This window comes from Capra hircus, chromosome 17 (genome assembly GCF_001704415.2).
Source record: "Capra hircus breed San Clemente chromosome 17, ASM170441v1, whole genome shotgun sequence".
Taxonomy (NCBI): Eukaryota; Metazoa; Chordata; class Mammalia; order Artiodactyla; family Bovidae; genus Capra; species Capra hircus.
The window spans coordinates 52,787,709-52,808,317 of NC_030824.1; the positions used below are offsets into that span (position 1 = coordinate 52,787,709).

The following is a 20,609-nucleotide window of genomic DNA, read 5'->3' on the forward strand; positions in this document are numbered from 1 at the left end:
CACAGGGAGGTTCACGGAGGCTGGAGTACTGCCTATAAAAAAAGGCCTCCTTGCCTGGGAGCCCCATAGGGCCCAAACTCTGTTTCACTATTGCATGAATTGGACCAAGTAGGTCCTGGGTCCTGGGACATCAGTTCATCGGGTGGCTAAGTAAATGATCAAGGGGATAGAAGCTGGCTTTACCCTGTGGAGAGCATGAAGAAGTGAAGGGCAGAAGGAGAAAGGAGCTCCTTCTGTATGGTCTGGAAAGCAGCCTGGAGCCCAGCGGTCTGGCTTCATGCTTTGCCTCTGCCGCTTCCTTGTTAGTTCTGTGACTGCTTACTTAACTGCAGTTAAGTAACATCTCTCAACATAGAGATGTTAAGGTAACATCTCTCAACATAGAGATGCTACGGTAACATCTCTATGCCTCGGTCTTTCCTTCTCTAAAATGGGGTGATTAGCAGTACCTATACACATGGCTGTTTGAGAAATAAACGAATAACCTAAACATTTAAAACTGCCTTATAAACTTGACCTACATGTATCTTTGTAGAACCTCTCCCACACCAGTCACTGGAAAATTCTGAGTTGATTTGATTAATTAGAAAATCCATTTGGGGATTTCCCTACTGGTCCAGTGGCTAAGAAAACATGCTCCTAGTGCAGGCAGCGTGGGTTTGATTTCTGGTCAGAGAACTAGTTCCCACATTCAAGTAAAGATCCCACGTGCTGCAACTAAGACCAGGTGCAGCCAAATAATTTTTTAAAAAGAAAGCAAAGAAAACCCATTTATTTATTTGAAGAGACTAATCTCCTTTCTTCTCAGAAGAAAATAAGACAAAATCTGTGTTGCAAAAGAGACAAACACTGTGGGTGGTCAGCCCAACCCTTATTTCTCTTTCCTTCCTTGCTGGGAGAATCTCAGCTTTGTTCAGGCCCTGCTATCCTTCCCCTCACAGCTATATGCTTCCCTCAGATACTAATGATGCTCCTAGGGTCCTCCCATGGAGGACCAAGGTTTCCTCCATGGTAGAGACCATACAAGAGACTTACCTTTTCACCCACAGTATATTGCAAAATCTGGCTGTGATGTTTGGAACTGTGACAGCCACTTCGTGACCGTAGGGTGAACTGGTCCCTAAAGGCAAACCTGACCTGCTAAGAATTGCAAAGCAGAAAGACAGAAATTTTGTTAGAATTAACCAACTCCAGGGCCACTCAACACTTCTTGTTATGTGAAAGAGTAAATCTGAATTGCATCAGCTATATTGAGGCAGGTTTCTATGTTACTTAAAGCTAGAAACATTCTGATACTTGCAAAAGTAAAAATTTGGTAGCAATGTAGATGGAGCCATTCATCCTTTGGTATGTATATTGTAAGAAGTGAAGCTCTAAATTAAAAATCATGGCTTTTGGTTTCACACCAATATGTTGCAGGGGAGTTTGCATCATCTTTTTATATGTTGCTTTCTAAAATACATGGGGCAAAACTTTCTAGTTGAACAACCCCAACCCCCAATCTTCTGAATGACTGTTATCTAACTCTAGTTCTAGAGATGACCCCTGAAATAATTTCAAATTTAGTATGAATTATCAGCCTGAGTGATCTGGAACATTAAAGCCCCAAAGCAGATATTTTATAAGCAGTATATGTGGGGCGATTACTGAGCATAAAACAATTTGGTCTCAATCTTCCTCACAATCCCTTATTCTACAACCCTTTAGCCCACATCCATCTTAAACCCACAAAAAATTTGCCTGATCCTTCACTTTTGAGAGTTTAGCCTCTTAGATTTATTCCAGTTTTATTCATTTTAATCTCATAGTCCTCTTCCTCACACACAGGAAGAATACTGTGCGTTGGTGAGTGAAACTCTGCCTTAAGGAGCCAGGGTATGGATGTGTCTTCATCCAAGTGGTAAAGCTGGTCCAGGGCTGGTTTGGACTGAGTCATCTCAGTTGCTTCAATGGAAGGAAGTGTGATAAGAGCTAGGAATGGGCAGCCAAGGGGGCTAAGAGAAAGCAGGCGTGCTCACGTATTGCTTTAGTTTGACACCCAACTGACTCACATAGCTTGGCCCAACTTGCTGGAATTCACTGCTTTGGGACCCTGGGCAGATGGCGCAGTCCATAGCGAAGTACTATTTTTATCCCCTTTGTCACTGGCTTTTGTGCTTTGGGAATGTTGTAGGGGAGAATTTGGGGAAGTTGATTGTGATTAGGCAAAAATAAGGGGTTCCAACTGAGTGAAATAAGTCAGAGAAGGAGAGCTACTGTATGACATCCTCCATATGCAGAACCTGAAAAGATATGATACAAATGAACTTATTTACAAACAGGAACAGATGCACAGATGTAGAAAATGATTTATGGTTGTTTGGGGGGGTGGGCAGGGAGAAGAGTTAGGGAGTCTGAGATGGACATGTATACACTGCTACATTTAAAATGGACACCCAACAAGGACCTGTGGGAACTCTGCCCAATGTTGCGTGGCAGCCTGGATGGGAGGGGAGTTTCGATATTTGCATCAGTTCAGTTCAGTCGCTCAGTCGTGTCCGACTCTTTGCGACCCCATGAATCGCAGCATGCCAGGCCTCCCTGTCCATCACCAACTCCGGGAGTTCACTCAGACTCAGGTCCATCGAGTCAGTGATGCCATCCAGCCATCTCATCCTCTGTCGTCTCCTTCTTCTCCTGGCTGAATCCCTTTGCTCGTCGCATGAAATTATCACAACATTGTTAATCGGCTAATACTCCAATTTAAAATAAAACTTTTTTCTTTTTTTAAAGCAATAAGGGGCTCCTGGCTTCCTTGGCTCAAAGCTATCCTAAGATCACCAATATCTATCATGATATCTGACAACATTCCTGTCTCTTAACCATGAGTTTCCCATTCTTCTTACCTTTTCCCTGATTTTTCTCTTTTCCGTTCAATACTCCTAACGTTTATGGAGTCAATCAGGTATATTTGGCCGATGTTGCTAATTTTTCTGGAATCATGGGTGTATGTGGTATTATGCCAAATACACGGCATGCTTCTAATCTTTGCATAGCCCTCTCTCAGTTCTTACTACAATGCTTTGAAAATGGTAAAAGGTGAATACCATTTTGAAACGAGTTCAAATGTAAAGTTTGCATAGTAATTTAAATATATAGATAGACATGGCATGAGAAATGTTACCGCTTTTCTGTCTCAGGCAACCAAAGGAAGACAATGACAGGTGATTGTATATTTTGTTTAATACTTGCATTGTTTCTATAGCGCAATTATAGCAATCTTTAAATTGACTTCTCATTACAAATATTTGTCAAGTTTTGTTTCAGAAACATTTTTCCTACTCTCTTGCACATGCACCCAGACACACTACAAAAAACTCATTCATAACACAGTAAGGGCAAACATTATTCATGTAAACATCTTTCATTAATTTCCCATAATTTAAAAAAACCATAGAATTATAGATATTGAATAAGGCTCATTGATTTAGTTCAAATTCCACAAAAGACCAATCAAAGATGCTCATTAACTGTGATGAGGTTAACTTTTGGTTGCAATAAATGCTGAAAGCATTCCCTTGGCTTCCAATCCTTAAACATACCTCACAACCTAATTGATTTGTTTCAGGATAAAAAGAGAACACAGAAAACGCAGGAGAAAAAACTCTTGAAGTAGGGAGCTTGGAACCATGAACCCAACTCTCTTCTATGATAAGTAGACACGACGTAGTCCCTGTAGCTTCCCAATGCATGAATCGAGATGAGTGACAGTCATCCAAAATGTAACCAAGTTGTATATTAAGATACATCAGTACGTGTGTACATATTGCTAGTATACACAGTGAAAATCTGTCATCATATTTATCATTTCATCCAGGACCAAAGTGGAAAAAAACAAAACCCACTCAAGCTGACTATCATTATAAAGGAGTGTTCTAGTTAAGAGTCAGGGCAGTTGGGAGGTATGTCCTAGGGAGGTGACTGGTCTTGATGTTAAAACGACTTCTAACGATGGTGTGTCAAGTCACAGACAGAGGAAGCAATGATCTGCGTTATCCAAGGATGTCTCTCTCTGGTGGAAAGTTCGGTGCTTGGGTGCATAGTCGCCCAGAGCCGAGACAGGAAGTGGACTGTGCTGAGAAATGGGCCCTGCCTTGCCAGCAGGACCCTCCTCCATCCTCTCTCGAGGTGGAGGCCCGGAGGCAGGGACTGCTGGCAAAACCGAAGAAGCCCCACCCGGGGGATCTGAACCCCAACTCCACTGAGGGCAGCCTCCCTGACGTGTGTGGCTAGGCAGTAAGGGTGGCGGTGGACGGCGGCCAGAAAACCTGTTCCAAGGTTCTCCCGGCCACGTCTGGCTTCTGATTCTGCTGCCCTGCAAAGAAATTGTGCTCCAGATAACTGCACCGGTGTCTCTAATGCCTCTGAGTCACTCCCCGGCCCCTGAAGGCCTGGAGTGATGTCACTAAAGGGTGGACGCAACTCCACGAGCACCTAACTTCCACCAGGAAGCGGCTGAGGCACTGGGGAAGCCTACGAGCTCTCTCCACGTCGGGGGCAACAACGCGGGGAAGTTGCCACGCGTCAGAGTTATTTGTAGGCTTTTGATTCTTTAAAAATCAAAATTGATCTGCATTATATCTCAATAGACTCAGAGAATTCTCACCAAAAATTTTTGCAATTTGTTTAAATAGCACTGGAATAATTCAACTTCATTTAAATATATTCATTCTACCATGAAAATAGTTCATACAAACATCTATTTACATACAAACACATTAAAATTTGTGAAAAGGGTTTCCATCCCTGTGGTTGTATGGCTTGAAATCGTTTTCATTGCTTTGAATATGTCTGCACACATTTGGCAAAATAAAACCTTAACAATTTAGTATTTTTTAAATAAAAACAGACACCGAAGTTCCAAATTCCTAAAAGAACAGAAAAAAAAAAAAAACCAAACTATCAAGGTACCTCAAGTAGATGTAAAAATTTCATATATTTTGTGAACCTTTGATCTGCGGCAAATAAACATTACCACTATCAGTCTTGCAACACAGTTTTGCTTGTTTTTCTAAAACAGAAGATGTCTGGATTCTAAATCACTACTCTTAAGACAGAAACTTGAGGCAACTGTTTTAAAACAAAGCACAACAGAAAAACTATACCTTCCTGGAAGATCTTAAATGCAGTTTGCATTGAGTGATTTAAAATTTCATAGATTAAAGGAAAGTTACTAAAGTGCCACATATGACTCACGGAGAAGACAACCCTTGAACTCACTGTTCACAGTTACTGCAATTTTATGGTTACAACTAAATATCGTCAATGGTTACACTTGGCCTTCACGCTGGCCTTTTTCAGGTTGTTGGTGATGAGGAAATTGTTTTTCAAGTGTGAAGAACCCCCAGAGGGCAGATAAGTTTAAAGACAGCCTCAGACAGGTTCAAAGGGGTCTTCAACAACAAATTTTCTTCTCAGTTTCTCAGGGAGACCAGGGATGAAGCAGGTTAAAATAAGAATAGGTACTGCAAAACTCAAGTCTTCCACGCCAGTTGCTTTTTAATCTCATCATTCCTTTTTCAGAAATTCCGTCCTTACTTTTGTTTTTTTTCTGAGTCCATTCAAATGCCCATTTGGGGACATACTCCTACAGATTAGTTCCTATTCCTAACTCTAACACAAGATAATATTTTGTCATAGAAAAGCGGCTAAGGAAAAATCTAGTCATGCAGGAGTTGGACTGAGATGGCTCTGAGTGAATCTCCTGGGACCATGGCATCACACACCCATCTCAGCGCTGGCCCTTTTTGGGGAGCCAGAAATTTACTCCTCTATCCCCACTACATGGATTCTTCCAAATTTCTGTGCTGTTGCTCGTGAAGCTACCTGCTTCCTGACACAGCTCCTTCCACAGCGGATATCAAGACTCAGTAGAAAAATATATCCCTCAGCTTTGGCTCAAACAGGGAAAAAACACCCTTATTCCCTCAGCAGTTCATTTCCTAGGGGACCCCGACCCCCTTGGCAGTTTTGTCTACCTACAGAACACAGTGAATCTTAAGGCGCCCTCTGACCCCACCCTGTGACGAAGTCTTACATTTAGGAGTGTGTCGGGGGAGGGCAGGGGACAGGAGGAGCGGTAGATTCAGATATGGATGCAGAATGATGGAGAGAGGTACTCCCGGAGGGAAAGACAGACAGACAGGTCCCCATGGGCGCACACAGAGGGAGCAGGAGGGGGGGATCAGCTGGTGGGAGGGGGGGATCAGCTGGTGGGAGGGGGGGATCAGCTGGTGGGAGGGGGGGATCAGCTGGTGGGATGGGGGGGTCAGCTGGTGGGAGGGGGGTCAGCTGGTGGGGGGGATCAGCTGGTGGGGGGGGATCAGCTGGTGGGGGGGATCAGCTGGTGGGGGGGATCAGCTGGTGGGAGGGGGGATCAGCTGGTGGGAGGGGGGGATCAGCTGGTGGGAGGGGGGTCAGCTGGTGGGAGGGGTGTCAGCTGGTGGGGGGATCAGCTGGTGGGGGGGATCAGCTGGTGGGAGGGGGATCAGCTGGTGGGAGGGGGGGATCAGCTGGTGGGAGGGGGGGATCAGCTGGCAGGTTGTTATGTAGGCACACTAGGGCATTCTCACAGATGACAGAGAGAGAAGAAAGCGGAGGGCAGGAGAAAGAAGAGCCCAGAGATGCAGAGAGGCTCGGGATGGGGCACTGCCTCCTCTGATGTGTCTGAATGTCACAGACACACCGCCAGGCTCTGAACTCAAAGTGTTGTCATTCACGATCTCATCTGAAAAATGGATTTGTGCTGGTTAATCACTACTATGTAATTCACTTCAATAGCTTTTATCAAAAGAAAAGAGAAATTCCATTTGAAGGGGGTAGCCCATTGATATAGAAATGACACCCCAGGGCAGCCTGAAGTCCTTGCTATGGGGTCGGTCCTGTGCCAGGCTTCCCCCTGACCTCACTCCCAACGCCACCGACCAGGGTTAGTTCAAGCCATCTTTCTCTGGAGACAGTCACTCACTTTGGGACACGTCTGAATGAAAGCACCTGTCGGAATACAAGTCCCAAGACTCCGTCCGTCTGTCACAGTTCACTGAACGGTCTCTTTCTACAGAATAGAAGCGATCCTATCCTGGTGCCTTTTAATCTGAAAACTTCTCAGCTCCCTTCCTGGAAGATCTTTCTGGCAGCCCTCAGAACTTCTCACAAGCGAACCAGCAGCATATCTCCCTGAAACCAAGGCCACTTAGCCACTCTGCCGGGGGGGACACAGGGGCTCTGGGAAAGCCTGCCAGAGGGAAAGGCTGAATCCTGTGCCTGGAGCAAACTGCCAGAACTGAAAGCTGTGAGCAGCCCTGGTTCAAGCACTTCTGTGAAGTTCTTCCAAGAGCACGTGTAACTGACACAAAACAGAAAACTTCCTCCTGCCTGTTTCTCTTCTGCTTTCTGAGCCTTCCCTAGTTACAGGAGCTACAGCGTGGAAGGCTTCAGCTTTCAAGACCAGACTGACTTGGTGACAGGTGCCCTGCCGCTGACAGCTGCGACTTGGAACAAATGTTAATCTCTAGACGCCCAGCTCCACAGCGAGGCATCTAGGGAAGGCAGAGCTGTGGCATGCGGCGAGGGCGCTTGCCATAATCCCCAAACTCTCAGACTCCATTCAGAGCAATCCCAGTTAAATTACACACCTAATTAGCTAAACTAAAAAATAGGGGGTTTTCTCTTTATTTCTGCAGTTGTGATTACACATGGCTAGCAAAATGACTGAAATGCTATCGATACTGTTGCTTTTAAACTATACAGGTGTTAATCTTAATTCACAAGGCTTAGAAGCAGGTAAATGCTTTGAAATTACAATGATGAGTTTTAGCGGTTAAGGTTTGATTTGTACCTAGTGATCAGTACGTCTCTCTTAATAGTAGCGATTTAAAAAAGAAACGAAACAAAGGACTTTCAAATTCTGGATTAGAATTCAAGTTGGCTATTTGACTTTTGAATTCAATGCACTGCGCCACAAGCCAGACTGCTCTATGTTATGTACATTTAATGTGTATCTAAGGAGAAAAAAAATGACTAGCACTATTGAAGATACTGCAGAATCGCCACAGTTACTGCTTAGAAATACTAATTTCCCTCTCTTCTTCCTTAAAGTATATATTACAACTCTTCCATAACTTAATGCAAACAAAGTAAATTCATTTCTTCTCACATCTTAAAGCAAAGATATCTTTGTTTACATGCGAGAATAATAATTCTATAATAATAGCCTGGCCCTAGGAGCCAGGTCTTTATATTAGGACATAATAACGAAACAATGACAGATTGATAGAAAGAGCCAGAGAGACCTACACGCTGGCGCTGACACGGAATCTGTTTGGAAGTTTTCTCTTGTGAAAGATACCTAAGAGAGAGAAGAGGACTAAGGGGTGAACTGACCCCAAAAGTGGGGTTCTGTTCACTAGGGGGGAAAAAACAAAGCCATTCTATTGCAAGAGACAGATCAAAGGTTAAAAGGCAAATTATACTACATTTAGAGAATAAAAATGTAGTAATTCTCCCCTTCGTATGGCGCATATGCAAGCGTGGCAGCACAATTTGCATTGGCCATAGAAATAAACCTCATGGAAAACCCACTGACTAAAAATGACTGAAAAACCCCCTTATTTTCCCTTTTTTCAGTCTAATCATTTGGCATCTCTGAAGCGGTACAGATTTAGACTTGAACCACCCAAGAACATCATGCTGTCTTCTGTCAAGTGCTCGACAGTACCTCTCAGGAGGGTGTTGTTGCGAGGCTAGCTAATTTTAAATCTGGTATGAGTAATACAGTCAGACCTAGTTAGTATTCGAGAAAGTCGGAGCGAACGCAGAGTGAGAGGGTGTGATGTCACAGCATGAGCAGTCCCTGGTTGTCCCGTTGTCGGATAAACGTAGTGCATAGATCCAAGTTTCTATTCCAGGTCCCCTGAGGCCCGGAGCCAGGCCTTTCACTTCTGCTGGGTGGCTTGGAAGGCCTTCAGCTCCACCTGGTACCACTCGGGGGCTTCTGGCCCGCTCTTCCCTGGGGGGCTGTGGTCGTAGCCGTAGGCAACGGTGAGTTCCTCGTCGGCCTCCACGGCTCGGAGGGTGCGGATGCATTTGATGGGCCCGAACCGGGGGTGGACAAACCTAGACATCAAGATGCAGACAGTCATTCCCGGGTGGACCAGAAGGTCAAACGCAAAGCCTAGAAGGGCTGAGACCGAATCACCCACGTGCTGTGGCCTGGACACCAGGGGCAGGTCCTCGGGGTGAGGGTCACAGAGGAGCCAGCATCAGCGTTCCCTGGGAGCCTGGTGGTCACGGTGACACAGGCTACCCGACCCAGACCCGCAGCGGAGTCTGCATTTGCACACCACCTCCCCCTCCGCGAGCCGACTCTAATGTGCGCATGCTCAGTCGCTCAGGCATGTCTGACTCTCCGTGGCCGCATGAACCGTAGCCGCCAGTCTCCTCTGTCCTTGGGATTCTCCAGGCAAGAATGCTGGAGTGGGTTGACATTTCTTCCCCCAGGGGATCTTCCTGATCCAGGGATTGAACCCTCATCTCCTGCCTCCTACACTGCAGGCAGATTCTTTACCACTGCATTGCGGCTTAAAAAGCACGGCCCTGGGACTTCCCTGGCGGTCCAGCTGTTAAGACTCTCTGCTTCCAATGCAAGAGGCTGGGTTGGATCCCTGGTTCCAACTAAGATCCCACCTGCCATTTGGGATGGCCAAAATAAGGAAGTAAGTAAATAAAAAGTATGGCCCTATCTTCCTTTTTGAGCATATTTGGCACTCTGTATTTATAAATCAACAGCCAGATCTACCCCCAAAATCTGTCTTTAATGAGAAATCAGATTCAGTGTAGTCTGTCAGCATTTCAGCTCATCCGGCCTGTGGCATCAGATTACTTGGCTGTGTCTCAGGACAAGGGCACTTCTGGAGTTTGAAGAGAGAGCCCTGTGGATTTTCAAAAGCAAAAAATGCTGTATTCCATCCTGTACCTCTTGAGGAAGCGTTATTTTGTAGTTTTGAAAGTAAATGAAGATTTCTTTCCAAGAGGGAAGTCCTGCCATCCTGCTTCTTTCAGATTTCCCGCTGACCCACCGCTGTGAAGGGAGAGGGTGGGCTCATGCTAGGATTATGCTCATCTGCCGAAGGCTCCCAGCCTGGCTCACCTGCACAGCTCCTTGCAGGGGAGCAGGGGCTAAATAAGTATTAATAGATTCGTCTCCTCTAACAAGGGACTCCCAAGTGGTGCCAGCGGTAAAGAACCTGCCTGCCAATGCAGGAGATGTAAGAGACCTGGGTTTGATTCCTGGGTTGGGAAGATCCCCTGGAGGAGGGCACGGCAGTCCACCCCAGTATTCTTGCCTGGAGAATCCCATGGAGAGAGGAGCCTGGAGGGCTGCAGATACATGGAAGGCAGGGCCAGAAAAAATCTTCTGTTTTTGTATGCATATGGCTGAGTCTGTCTGGTTCACTTACAGTTACATTTTGAACAAAGGGCACTGACACATCGCAGAAGGTCCTAGACCCTAGGTTAGACGGCACATGATGCATGACGGCAAGCACTTGGCGGGAGAGGTGTGTCTGCGGCGCATGGACATACTTTGTGTGGGATGAAGAGGAACAACCGCACCCTCACTTCAAGGGGCCTCAATGTCTATCCGTCCTGGGTGTCCCGCTCCCTGGCAACCACACTTGATTTGGGGTTGAAGGCTCTGGTGTGAGTCCTGGTTCCATACGTTGTTCCTGCCTCCTTCTGGAAATTCACCTCTGCACCTCTGAGTCTCACTTTCCTCCTCTGCAATCATAAGACTAGTGATTCTTATCCTCCAAGAGTTCCTGCGGTGACCAAGTGCTGTGCTCTGCTCAGTCACTTCAGTCATAGCTGTCTCTCTGTGACCCTCTGTAGCCCGTCAGGCTCCTCTGTCCATGGGATTCTCCAGGCAAGAATACTGGAGTGGGTTGCTGTTTCCTTCTCCAGGGGCTTTTCCTGCGCCAGGGACTGAACCTGCATCTCCTGTGTCTCTTGCGCTGGCAGGCAGGTAGGTTCTTCACCACCACATGTCCCTGGCACAACTGAAGACTCTCCAGTGACTAAGCATGTAAGCTAGCCTGTGGGTGTGTGAGATTGCGCACATGCACAGAATTCTCGAATGTGCTCTGGCACGAAAGATATTCCTGGACCAGGGATGTGGGAATTACTTATGAAAATCACAACTCTTGGTCTCTAAAATATTTCACTAAAAAAACAATACTCCTTACAGTAGAATATTACTCAGCCATAAAAAAGGAAGAAAAATTGCCATTTGCAGCCATGTGGACAGACCTAGAGCTTATTATACTAAGTGAAGTAAGTCAGACAAAGACAAATATCATATGATATCGTTTATACATAGAATTGAAAAAATGATACAAATGAACTTAATTTACAAAACACAGACTCACAGACATAAAACAAAACAAAACAACTTACGGCTACCAAAGGGGAAAGGTGGGGAGGGAGGAGGGATAAATTAGGAGTATGGGATTAATATTAATAAATACACACTATTAATATTAATATTAATAGATACACACTACTATGTAGAAAAGAAACAATAAGAACCTACTGTACACTACAGGGAACTATATTCAATATCTTATAATAACCTACAAAGGAAAAGCATCCGAAAAAGCATACATACATATATATATATGAATCATTTTGTCCTACACCTGAAACTAACACAATATTGTAAATCAGATACTTCAAAAAAAAAGAAAAAAATACTCCTGAAATGGAGCTCTAGTTAACCTTGTGGCACACAAAAAAACACAAAAAAATCCCACAAGAAGCCTGAGATTTCTCTTATTATCCTCTTGCATTTTCATTTTCCTACTCATTTTCATTATTTTCAGAGTAGAAAATAGACTGAAAGGAAAGAACTCAGTCTCAGGTGCCGATGCTTCAAGGCAGCCCTTAAGCACAGAGGTTGAGAGCACTTCACTTTGACAAGAGCCCTGTGTTTCTTGTCCCTGATCTGGGATACTGGTAATACTCACCAGTAATACTGGTGGCCCCACGAAGCTACTGGGAAGATTGAATGACATCGTGCACAGAAGCCTGTACCACAGTACTGGCCTGGAGGAAGCGCTCAGGAAACAATGGGCAAGACCAGCCCTCAGACCAAACCTCTGACCACGCAGTCCGGCTCCCTGTTGATGAGTAACCTGTATCTACGGCAAGGGAAGCAGTTCCTGTCTGTCCATCTGGCACACTGTGCTGGACTACAGGTAAAACCGCTTACAGAAGTTGTTGTTCTGTGTTAGAGTGTGCTAACAGTACCAGTGATTTCAGAAACCAGTGAATCCCATGCACTGGTATCTGAATGTTCTATCTGATTATTACTCAGGGAGTCTCTCCCGGGGCTTCTCAGGTGGTGCTCGTGGTAAAGAACCCACTTGCTAAGGCAGGAGACATAAGAGATGCGGGTTTGAGCCCTGGGTCAGATCCCCTGCAGGAGGGCACGGCAATCCACTCCAGTGTTCTTGCCTGGAGAATCCCATGGACAGAGGAGCCTGGCAGGCTACAGTCCATAGGGTCGCAGAGTTGGACACACCTGAAGTGACTTGGCACAGTCTCTCCATGACCCCAAATAATTAATCATTCACATTGGGCTTGAAAAAAAATTTTTTTCTGAGGAGAGACTTGATTTTGCACAAACGGTGCCTTCTCTTTTCTCCTATGCTCTCTTACTTTTGATGAGAACAGTCATATCCTTGCCATGAAATCACAAAACTTGTTCGTTTTAAGGGGTAGCATTTATAATCCTTCGTTACCATGGGTTTAAATGGTTGCTGTTCAGCTGTGTGCAGCCTGGAACGATGCTTTGGCCTAATTTACATTGGCCATGAAAGCCTTGGAGTTAATAACAGTGTCAGTTTCATTTCACATGACGCATGTCCTTTGCCATTTCTACTCGCCTTTTAAACAGAACTTGTAGCTTCAGTGCTTGGTACTGGCTGCCAAGGAGAGCAAGCGACTGCCAGAACAATTTTAAAGCCATCTCAGGGATGCAAGAAGGGACACTCGAATCCTGGCACTGCTCCTACAGATTAAACGCACACGATCTGATCCTGCTTATGTTAACGAGCAAGAGGACCAAGCACAGCAAACTACAGGTGAGCAGGAAAGACTGCACACGGCTCCTGGCTGCTAGGAGGAACTGTCATCCTCAGGCTGAGCTAGAGACAGCAGTGACATGGAATCTCAGCTATCCCTTTAAGGAATAGTCAGAGATGCTCGACTTTGGGAAGACAGTTTGGGAGCGCATGAAAACTACTATGATGTATGTAGGACTACTATGTGGAAGAGACATTGACATTGTACACAAGCAGAAAAGGGATAATTAGGGCCAAGGGCTGGAGAGTACAGGGAAACCCACTGGGGCTCAATAGAAAGAACTTTCTAGTCACCAGAGCCCAACAGCTAACTCCATAGTATGTATTTGTTTGTCCAGACAGCTGCCTTTGTGGATAACGGTAAGGTTCTCATCCATGGAGGTTTCCAAGAGGTTCAGTGTGCCATTGGAAGGGGAGGCTCAAACTGACAGAGATTATTTGAAGTTTTAAAACTAATGACTGTGGTGAGATGTAACTCATGCTCCATAAAATGTGCCCATTTAATGTGTACAATTCAGTGGTTTTCAGTTGTGCAACCACAGCCACTAACTTTGGAAGCCTCAAAAGGAACTTCCCACAACCTAAATGTCTATCAACAGAGTGATGAATAAAGAAGACATAGTACATATATACAATGGACTGTTGGAAAAGAATGAAATAAGGTCATCTGTAGCAACATGGGTGGCCTAGAGATTGTCATAGTGAGCGAAGTAAGTCAGACAGAGAAAGAGGAATATGATATGATATCACTTACACATGAAATCTAAACAGGTGATACAAATGAAAACTTATTTACAAAACAGAAATGGACTCCCAGACTTAGAGAATGAACTTATGGTTACCAGAGGGGAAAGGTGAGGGGAAGGGATAGTTAGGGAGGTGGAGATTGCCATGTACACACTGCTATATTTTAAGTTGATAACCAACAAGGACCTGCTGTATAGCACATGAACTCTGCTCAAGGTTATGTGGCAGCCTGGATGGGAGGGGACTTTGGGGGAGAATGGATACATGTATATGTATGGCTGAGTCCCTTTGCTGCCCAATTGAAACTACCACAACCTGCTAATCAGCTATACTCCAATATAAAATTATAAAAAGGAACTTCCATGCTCATTAGCCATCAACTTTCACTCCCCCAACCCCGGCCCCCAGCTCTAGGCAAGCACTGATGGGCATTCTGTGTCTGGGGCTATAGCGGACTGTTCATACAAATGGAGTCACACACCACACGGTCTTTAGTGACTGGCTCCTTGTGTGTTTTCAAAGGCTCATCCATGTTGTTGCATGTGGCAGTATTTCATTCCTCTTGGCTGTCAAATGATAGGGACTCTGATTTTATGTTTGTTTTTTTTTTCCCCTAACACCGAGACCTCACGCCCTAGTTTTAGGATTTTACAGTTCTCCTTCTTTTCACATAATAAAAGGATTCCCTAACCTCTACAGTGCAATTTCAATTTGTACTATTACTTCCAATGACACTATCCTTAATTTTCCAGAATGAGAGAGCTGAAGAACAGAAAAAAAATCCACAATAAAACAGCAAACATGAAGTATAGTGTATTCCCACAAAGTATAGTATTTCCACGAAGTATAGTATTTCCACAGCATGTCTACACTTTGAAGCACTTTTCTATTTCTGAGTTTCAAGCAATAAGCATGAGCAGCCCCCTGGCAGAGGACCCTCTGATATTCTGAGGGAGCCACCTTCCTTGGGGTGGGATAACACCTCTGAGGTGCCCTCCTCATTCTCGGGGCCCCGCGGCACTGGCAGCTTGGTGTCCTACTCACATGTCATAGATACAGTTTGGAGTGAAGGAGTGATTTGCCTTGTGTCCCAAGGAGGCACAGTACTTGGATACATGGTTGTAGGGCTCAGGCACATCAATGACCGTTTCCTCATCAAGGGAGAGCGTGTTCCCGTTGAGAGCCCAGTCCCTGCTGTCAACCTGCAGGAAACAAGAAAGTGAATGTTGGAAACGAGCTTCCTCCCAGGAACTCAAAGGACACTGAAGATATTAACTCGTTTATCCCTAACCTCATGAGTGCCACGTATATGGCAAAAGCCTACGGCAGCGGTCCCCAACCTTTCTGGCAACGGGGACCAGTTTTGTGGAAGCCAGTCTTTCCATGGGTCAGAGTGGGGGGATGGTTTCAGGATGATTCAAGTGTATTACACTTATTGTGCACTTTATTTCTGTCATTATTACAGCAGCTCCATCGCAGATCATCAGGCAGTAGACCCTGGAGGTCGGGGACCCCTGGCCTAAGGCATCTCTTGCACTTTGATGGTGCATACTGCACACACTGATGGTGGGAAGGGTATGCATGAGCAGTGCAGGGCAGCTCAACTTACTACTTATTTTTTAAGTAATTAGATTGATTGACTGATTGATTGATTTTTGCCTGTGCTGGGTCTTCGCTGCTGCGAGGGCTTTTCTCCCGCTGCAGGGAGCAGGGGGTTCTCTCCAGCTGCGGTGTGCAGGCTTCTCATTGCGGTGGCGTCTCTTTTTGCTGAGCACAGGCTCTAAGGCAAGCGGACGTCAGCAGGTGGGCACATGGGCTCAGCAGTTGCGGCTCCTGCACTCTAGAGCACAGGCTCAGTAGTTGCGGCACCAGGCTTAGTCATTCTGTGGCATGTGGGATCTTCCCAGATCAGGGATAGAACCTATGTCTCCTGCATTGGCAGGTGGGTTCTTCACCCCTGAGCCACCAGAAAGTGAAAAGTGAAAGTGTTAGTTGCTCAGTCATGTCTGACTCTTTGCGACCCCATGGATTATAGCCCACCAGGCTCCTCTGTCCATGTGAATTTCCCAGGCAAGAATGCTGGAATCGGTTGCCAATCCCTTCTCCAGAGGATCTTCCCCACCCAGGGATCAAACCTGGATCTCCTGCATTGCAGGCAGATTCTTTACCGTCTGAGCCACAGGGAAGCCCATGAGCCACCACAGAAGTCTTCAACTTACTATTAACTAACTTTCCCCTATCTTCTATAAAAAAGGAATTTGGAAGGTGTTTAGGTCATGGGGGCAGGTAGAGCCTTTATGAATAAGACCAGAGTTCTTATAAGAGACCCCTGAGACTCCCTCATCCCTCCTGCCATGTGTAGTTACAGCAAAAAAAGGGACATCAACGAAGCAGGAAGCAGGCTCTCACCAGACACTGAATCTGTTGGCACCTTGATCTCTGACTTCCTGGCTTCTAGAACTGTGAGAAAGAAGTTTCTGTTGTTCATAAGCTACCTAATGTACAATGTCTTTACTATAGTAGTCTGAGGTTGGCCATAGAATGATATCTGACCAATTTTATAAAAAGCCTAGTCTTTTGTCCCTTTATATTCTTAGTGAACATTAAGGTAAAAGGACTAATGAGAAAATTAAGGGTGTGTGAAACAAAGCCCTTTAACCAATCAAACTGAGTTCCCACTTCTACCCCACTCACCTCTTGGTGTGTAATTCGGACTCCATTGTAAAAAGACATAACAGTACTGGGTCCCGCAGCTACCTTTGAAAATAGTCCTTCTCCAGCACTGGAAATGAGAGATTCAGCAACATAAACCCTAAAAAGAAAAAAAAAAAAGTAAATCATTTGTTTTAGTTTGATGATATCATCCCTTACTAACCACCCAAATACCGTCATAGCTATAGAATCCAAAATGTCAGTTCATAGTAATCCAATGAGGAAGAAAGAAAAAGTGAAATACAGATTTTGGCACTGAAAACTGGAGAACGGCGTATACTTATGACTCTCATTGCTCTCTAATAAAGGGATCATTACTATACATCCACAAAGTAACTCAGTGCTTGATATAAGGTTTTTAAAAATTTGTATGTTTTAATTAATGACAATTTCCACTGTCTTCTTGGACTAAAACATTTCTCAAAGCTAATTAAAGCTATACCCAAGGTTACCAATCCTGTGATGAACCTTCTACATAAAAGAGTGACAAATAATTAATAAAAGATACTCAATAAGTACTTCCCAACAAAGGAGTTTATAACAGATTAGCTAACTCTGGCCCAAGGATCAAATCTGGCTGTTGTCTGTTTTTGTAAATAAAGTTTTATTGGGACATACCCACACCTATTTGTTCAGTGTTATCTATGACTGCTTCGAGGTTACAAAGGCTGACTTGAGTAGCTGCTGTAGAAACTCACAAAGCCTAAAACATTGACCACATGGTCCTTTACAGAACAAGTTTGCCAAGTGCTGGTTTTAAGAAGATAGAACTCATGATTACAGAACAAGATTTATTAAGAGAGTGAAGGTGTGCATGTTAAGTCGCTCAGTTGTGTCGGACTCTTCATGACCCCAAGGACTGTAGCCTGCCAGGCTCCCCTGTCCACAGGATTTCCCAGGTAAGAATAGTGGACTGGGTTGCCATTTCCTTCTCTAGGGGATCTTCCCGATCCAAGAATCGAACTCACATGTCCTACGGCTCCTGCGCTGGCAGGCAGATTCTTTACCCCTCCACCACCTGGAAAGCCCCTTATTCGGAGAATACATGCCCCAATCACATAATTTCAATTATTCCAGCCCCTGTGGTGGATAAAGAGTCTGGTGGAAATGGTCATTTGGGATTTCTGTTATGTAGATCTTCTGCTTATTAGATGGCCTGGAAGGCTGAATTACTGCTTCCACCTCCCGACTCTCTCCCTGGGACAGTCAGTCTGATTCTTGGTCACGTGACTGCCCTTCTGCTTATATGGAGGATAATGTCCCTGCCTGACTTGGTCCTGGCTGTGTGATCTGCTTTGTCACTAGGCAGAAGCGACTGCAAAGCTAGGTCTTGGGTGTTAAGAAGCATGGCAAGTTTCTGCCAGCTTCCTTGAGCTTCCATTCATCTCCACAAGGAGAAGATGCCCCAGGGGGCTGTTGTTTGCTTAGCCTGAGTCTTGGAATGAAGGCATGTGAGACAGACCGGAACCCAACTTGAAACCTGGATCACAGCCTAGTCCAGCTGAGCCGAGTGGAACCCAGTCAAAAGTGGCTGAGCCTCAGCCAATCTACAGAAGTATGAGTGCAAAAGAAAATATTTGATTTCATAAATCGCTGGTAGTCTGAGGCCACTGTTAGGTGGCATTATCAGAATGACAGTAACAAAAACAGACAGATCCATACGGTTAGGGGACCGTTGTGTTTGGGGGGCTAACAAAGACCAAATCTTTCTTTCTGCAAACAGGCCAGAGCCTCATCTCAAGAAAGGGGCCATTCATTCATTGTAACATTGTCGTGTCAGCCCTGTCAGTTACACCAGGGAAGAGGCCTTTTCTCAGATGCAGACAGAAGAGAAATGGAAGGCATGATCACAGAGTGAGGTCAAGAGAAAGTCAAGTGCAGATGGCACTCTTACCCACAAACAGGCCAGTCACTGGGGGATACGAACCACAGTCAAGAGATGAGAGAAAGCCATTCCAGGAATCCAGAGCTAGAGTTTAGCTAGCATGTCGAATGGAATGGGGCTTGACACTCTAGAACGGAGCTTATAATAGAACTGTAGTTTGTAAGCTGGAATGTTTTTATGCTTCTTACATTTTATTTACTCCTGTCTTCCCGTAGTGAATAAAGAAATTATCTTGTGCTCCAGACCCTCTCAGCTGGGCTAAGTAAAGCAGCAGACATCTGGTCCTGCCTCGACTAGAGCTTTCAAGAGTGTGAAATGCTCACAAGGGGCTAATAGAGCCTCCCACGCCAAGAGCCCCAAGAAAGCAGACACCTGGGCAGGGTTATATTGGGCTGCCTGACCCAACTGCTGTCCCTTTGTAGAAGCTTCATTCTGGGACCGACACACAGGCTGTTCTGTGCTTTATGGACAGAGAAACTCTCTTACAGGGACAGATGCTGTATGACCATAAAAATGCTCTTTCTCAGAATATACATTTTTTTTCTGCTAGGGAACTCAGCCTGAGTAGAGGGCCACCAAGGAGCAATAATTCCCACCACAAGAGTTATTTAATCTCACATAAATGATGCCATTAAACCCACAAGGGAACAATTACCTCTCTGATTCATATGGGTCTGGAAGAAGAGCATTGGTAGAAATGCAAGATGAAGTTGACTTATCAAAGTGGTACACCGAACCTAAAAAACAAACAAAAATTTCAGTACAGGCCCAGAGTTAGGGAAGTGCATCAAGAACATTTCTCTCATCAATGGGGCCAGCATAAGTTAAATAATGCGAACTGTTTTACTCAAGTTAGACCAACTAGAATGAAATTCTTCAGTATAAACAGAGAGCTTTTTTTAAATAATAGTTTTTCATGATAAGAAAGTTTACTTATTCTGAGTGTGCAAACACAATAAAATTCTTAGCTTCATTCTCCATCATATTCATTAGGCATCTCTTGGTGACTATAATAACATTCATTATTTTTAAGATAATTTATTAGTGAATACATAAATCCCAACCCATTTTGTCACCTAGTAAAAGATGCACATACGGGGTTTCTTTCTTTTGCTGAATATCCAAGTGGAAAAAATACAGAGATACTTTGGAAAAAGTTAATCTTAAGTAATAATTTTTTATTACTCCTGAAATGCTTTCATTATGTTCAGGAATATAATAATGAAGATGGATACCATGTTACAAAGCATAATTAACTTTCACTCTTTCATTCTTAAAATATCTGCAATTACATGAGTGATCTACATCTAAGCATCATCCAACCTATTGGTAGAACTCATGTTATACTTCTAAGATCATTCCTGATTTGAGAATCGTTAAGTATAACAAATATTGTTATAACATCAAATATTCTTATACTAGGGGATTAAAATCTGATGGTTCGTTTGTTGAACTTTATGATGCTGAATTGAGTTGCTAAAAGATATTTTTCGGTTATTATTGAATACAGCAATTGGATGCTTAGTAGATGGCATGGGTACCAGGTGATAATGTTAATTCTAATTAAAATATGTGATAGGATGAAATAGTTGCTGGCTGGCTAGATAACATGCTTCTTACAAGCAGGTTTACACCAGTAATTACAAACTGCTGTGCAAAATATAAATGGTTAGTTTTCCGATTTGCTCTGGAGTTTTGTTATCAGGTCTTCACAGCCATCAGGAATATCTCCTAAAATTCCATTTTTGCTTTTGATTCACATTTTTCTTTATTCACATGATTTAAAAGCTGCTTGTGTAATTAAAATTTTTAATCGAGAAAAGGCTTTGTCATGAAAACTTGAGATCTCTCTCTGGTTGGATAAGATTGGATAATAGTTTTAAATTTTCCTTGTGGTTTTTTTCACACTAGACACAGTCTGTAGAATCCAACCACCCACCCTTGGCAATTGTCTCTTTCACTAAAAATAAACATTCAGCCTCACTAGAATTAAGGAGAACAGACTTCTTTTGATAAAGCATTAACAAAGTCATCTTATTTCTATTAAAGTGGTTCAGAAACCAATTAGTAATTTATTTCAGAAATGA

General features: G+C 44.2%; 1 protein-coding gene across 2 annotated transcripts in view; it reads right to left on the reverse strand.

Annotated features, from left to right (window-relative positions):
• The window catches only part of SETD7 (SET domain containing lysine methyltransferase 7), a 48,637-nt gene continuing 34,531 nt past the window's right edge, over window positions 6,504-20,609 (reverse strand). For both annotated transcript variants that reach the window (XM_018061554.1, XM_018061555.1), the window contains exons 6-9: window positions 19,178-19,259; window positions 16,620-16,737; window positions 14,970-15,127; window positions 6,504-9,153 (exon numbers count right to left, since the gene is read on the reverse strand). In XM_018061554.1, the coding sequence (XP_017917043.1) occupies window positions 8,973-9,153; window positions 14,970-15,127; window positions 16,620-16,737; window positions 19,178-19,259 (539 nt within the window). In that variant the 3' untranslated portion in view covers window positions 6,504-8,972. The remainder of the gene's footprint in view (window positions 9,154-14,969; window positions 15,128-16,619; window positions 16,738-19,177; window positions 19,260-20,609) is intronic.